Genomic DNA, 3,869 nt, shown 5'->3' with positions numbered 1-3,869 from the left:
GAATAAATCTAAAATTTGACAGACTAAATTTGACCCAGTTACAGGTCTTTTTAACCTGAGCCATAAATAAATGTCGTGAATCAATCAGAACACAGAGATACTTATGCGTTGGAGGGTTAGACCTAATCGGAACCATGGACATATATGAGAAGCAGGAAAAACTAAGGCTACTAACTAACTGTACTAAAACCTGAAAACTTTTTCCTTTGCGTTTTTGAAAACTTTCCCATACAGATGACAATGTTGTCAAAATGATCCCTATTCACACATATCTGTGAAAAAGACTAAAATTGCTTTATTATGCATCAATGGCAGTAGTCAATGGCACTATGTACAGAAACACTACGTGCCTGCGCATATATGTATTTCCTATAGACCAGGGCTAGAGGTCCTGGAAGGCCACTGTCCTGCAAGAGTTTAGCTCCAACCTTCCAACCCATTTCAGGCTCCAAAATGGTGTCCAAAATGAATGTCCAAAACACATACGTTTTCTGTTTTTGGAATTACACTTTTTTTTAAGGATTTTTGAAGTGGTTTAACCCCCACTCCCCCCACCCATCACCCCCCATCACCCCCCAAACACAACAGACTCCGGGCGCAGAGGTCGCCAACTTCTAATATGTCCACTACATCAATGCTGCTAGATTAAAAACAAATTAGTATATATTTAACATTTCCTTTTAACAATCTTTTCCCAATTTACACTTTTGTACTAGTCCTCTCATCATTGGTGCTGTGTGAGTAAACTGGGACTGTGGCCTGTGTAAGGTAGTTCTTCACAAATTGCAGTCTACTGCAAGGTGTCCTGTCCAGGAGTTTGAAAAGTTGCCTTCTAAGTTTCTCTTTCACAAACACATAGAAAATGGGGTTCAGGCAACTGTGTGAATAAGCCAAAGCTTCTGTGATTTGCAGACTTAGATTGATTGCCTTACTGCTGTCACAAGATTGAGTTATGAGTTCATTCAGCTCTAAGGCTTTCACAAAAGCTGTGATATTGTATGGAACCCAACAGCAGAAGAAGACCACCAAAACTGTGACAAGGTGCATAGACTGCCTCCTTGAAGAACGAGCTGTCAGGAGTCTCTTTAAAATCACTGAGTAACAAAATCCAATCACAATAAGTGGGAGAATTAAACCCATGATATTCATTTTCAAGATACCAAAAGTCCTTGAATAAAGGTTAGAAGTTTGATCATTTGTTGGATAAGATGTGCAATGTTTTTGTTTATTGTAATCTGTAGTTTTTAGATGTATCAACTCAGGAAAGGATGCAGAAACAGCAACAATCCATGTGATCAGACTGGCTAAGATCCCATATGTTCTTGTTTTGACTCTCGGGGCATACACAGCATGAACTACAGCTAAATATCGATCAACACTCATCAGTACAATGAAGAATATCCCACTGTAGAATCCAATGTGGTAGACACTAAGGACCATAGTGCACATAACATCTCCAAAGATCCACTGGTCTCTGGCATGGTGTGCCAGAAAAGGAAGAGAAGAGACCAACAGCAAGTTAGCTAAAGCCAGGTTCAGAAGACAAATGTCAGTCATGCTTCTCAGCTTAACACCCATCAAGACCACCCAGATCACCAGTATGTTACCCAGAAAACCCACCACAAAAAATAGGGAGTACAATACAGGAAGAATGCTAGCTCCATGATCTCCATAAACACAGGAAAATGCAGATGAATCATCATTTCCAGTATAGTAGTCAGAATAGTCATATGGTGCATCAGTATCTGGCTCATCATCCAGTGTCCCATTCTTACTATATTTTAAACCAAAAAAGAAACTGTAAGGAAAATAGAACTGCACTTTTGGCATTTACTTGTAATCTACATGTACTTAATTGTAATGTTACAAGTAAATCAATGTGTTATGACCTTACCTGGATGTAGTATGATGATACACGTGAAGAGGACCATTGGTTACCGTTGTTGTCCACTGATAGAGTGCAGGGGTCCTGTTCATGATAAATGTCTTTCATCCAAAAACAAAGGCAAAGAAATGTATAACCTAGTGGAAAAATATCTGCAGTAAAGCCAAGATACTGGACAACACTTCCTCTGTATAAATTAAGAGAGGATCTTGCAACAGTTTCACCAACGGTTTCACAAAGTGTATAAACTCTGTAAAGAGAAGACAAGGTCTTGCAACCACAGATGTTCTAATGATCTGAATTGTAATTGTCTTTGATTAAAATAAAAAATGAAAATACTATACAAAAAAAACAAGTCTAATTCAACAAAATATATTAATTTTTAAGACATAGGTTTATGACACATAAAGGGATGAAAACGGGAACAGAGCTAGTTTCACAACTGAGAAAGAAATATGATTGGCTTCCGCCATATTGTATATATCAGCAAAACTGAAGAGGAAACTAACAAATCTGCTATTTTTGTAGAACAAGAAGAAGAAGAAGAAAAAAAAGCGCCATGGTGCCAGTAATTACAGAATAAGGCACTTAAATATAGAGTTTACCCAAAACTGAAATTCTGTCTTTCTTTACTCACCCTCATGTTGTTCTGTCTGTCTGTTTGACTTTATGTCTTCCATGGAGCAAGAAAGTTATTTTGAAGAATGTTGGTAAACAAACAGTACCATTGTTACCACTGACTTCCAAAAAGTATATTTTTTTCATGTTCCATGGACAGTTTTGGAACAATATTTGGGTAAATGATGACAAACTGTAAAGTTTTAGGTTAACCATCCCTTTAAGTACTCAATATTTGCAAAACTTAAGGGGTTGTAGTGTTAACTAAAACTGTGCTCTGCATTTCACCCATCCAAGTGCACACACAGCAGTGAGAAGTAAACACACACACACACACACACACTCACACAAACTGTGAACGCACACCCAGAACAGTAGGCAGCCAATGCAGCAGGACCCGGGGAGCAGTTGGGTGTTCAGTGCCTTGCTTAAGGGTCTCACCTCAGTTGTGGTATTAAGGGTGGAAGAGAGTGCTGGACATTCACTCCCCACACCTACAATGAGGCTACATTTACACTAGTGCATTTTTGTTTTAAAACACATAATTTTTGCTACGGTTACGCCTGTCATTACACTACTCCGGCATTTTCTGCCCTTGAAAACGAAGACTTTTGAAAACGCTGCAGACCTTGTTTTAGTTTGAAAACTCCGGGGTTGCGTTTAAATGTAAATGGACCAAAACTGAGACTTTTGAAAACGATGACGTGGCTGCCCACAATCTCTCTGCATGTGTGCAGAGAGAGCTGTGTCGTCATCAGAGCTCCTGCAGCTGCTCTGAAGAAACTGCAGTGTCTGAGTTTCGGCTGCTCTCGAAACGCTATCGTGGTACTTTGATTCCACACGTGACAGTCACGTGGTGCCTGCGCCATCTTAAGTCAGATAAAATTTCTACTTGGCATGCACTGCTTCATGTCAGAATTTGATCGAGCTGCACAGCGCTGCGTTAGTTGAACACACCTAATAGCTTTCATACAGCGTGCGTCGTTCTTTGTGTGTTCTCTGTTGTAGCAAATTAGCTCAAAAGGGGAAATGTATATAAATAATTACAATTAATTATAATTAATTGCAATTATTTATATCAGCTGCCAGTAGTAACTGTATCAGAATTAATTTTTCATCAACTAATCTGTTCGTCCAGCGAACATTCGTTATAATTTCATATCCACTCTAAGAAATGCTATTTTCTTGGCCACAGAAAATAACTTTCTTAATGTACTATTGCATTAGAGCATGTAGCTTGAATCGGAATCGTAAAGGAACATTAATTTTGCAAGGCAGAATCAGAATCAAAACTCATGTAATTTGTGCACAAAAGTTTTATTAACTAAGGACTAACACACAACTAATCTAAACAAACAAACAAACA

General features: G+C 38.5%; 1 protein-coding gene across 1 annotated transcript; it reads right to left on the bottom strand.

The window, feature by feature from the left end:
• Nucleotides 1–589: 589 nt before the first annotated feature.
• Nucleotides 590–2,664, bottom strand: LOC127179121 (C-C chemokine receptor type 5). Its single transcript, XM_051132419.1, has 3 exons — nt 2,523–2,664; nt 1,895–2,022; nt 590–1,774 (listed from the first exon to the last, which is right to left on the bottom strand). Exons 2-3 carry the CDS (start codon nt 1,975–1,977, stop codon nt 700–702), a joined length of 1,158 nt encoding a protein of 385 aa, XP_050988376.1. The 5' UTR covers nt 1,978–2,022; nt 2,523–2,664; the 3' UTR covers nt 590–699.
• Nucleotides 2,665–3,869: the final 1,205 nt, after the last annotated feature.

The sequence above is a fragment of the Labeo rohita genome, chromosome 16 (genome assembly GCF_022985175.1).
Source record: "Labeo rohita strain BAU-BD-2019 chromosome 16, IGBB_LRoh.1.0, whole genome shotgun sequence".
Classification (NCBI taxonomy): domain Eukaryota; kingdom Metazoa; phylum Chordata; class Actinopteri; order Cypriniformes; family Cyprinidae; genus Labeo; species Labeo rohita.
The sequence above is the reverse complement of the archived record's forward strand: the minus strand, read 5'-3'. Positions and strand labels throughout refer to the sequence as shown.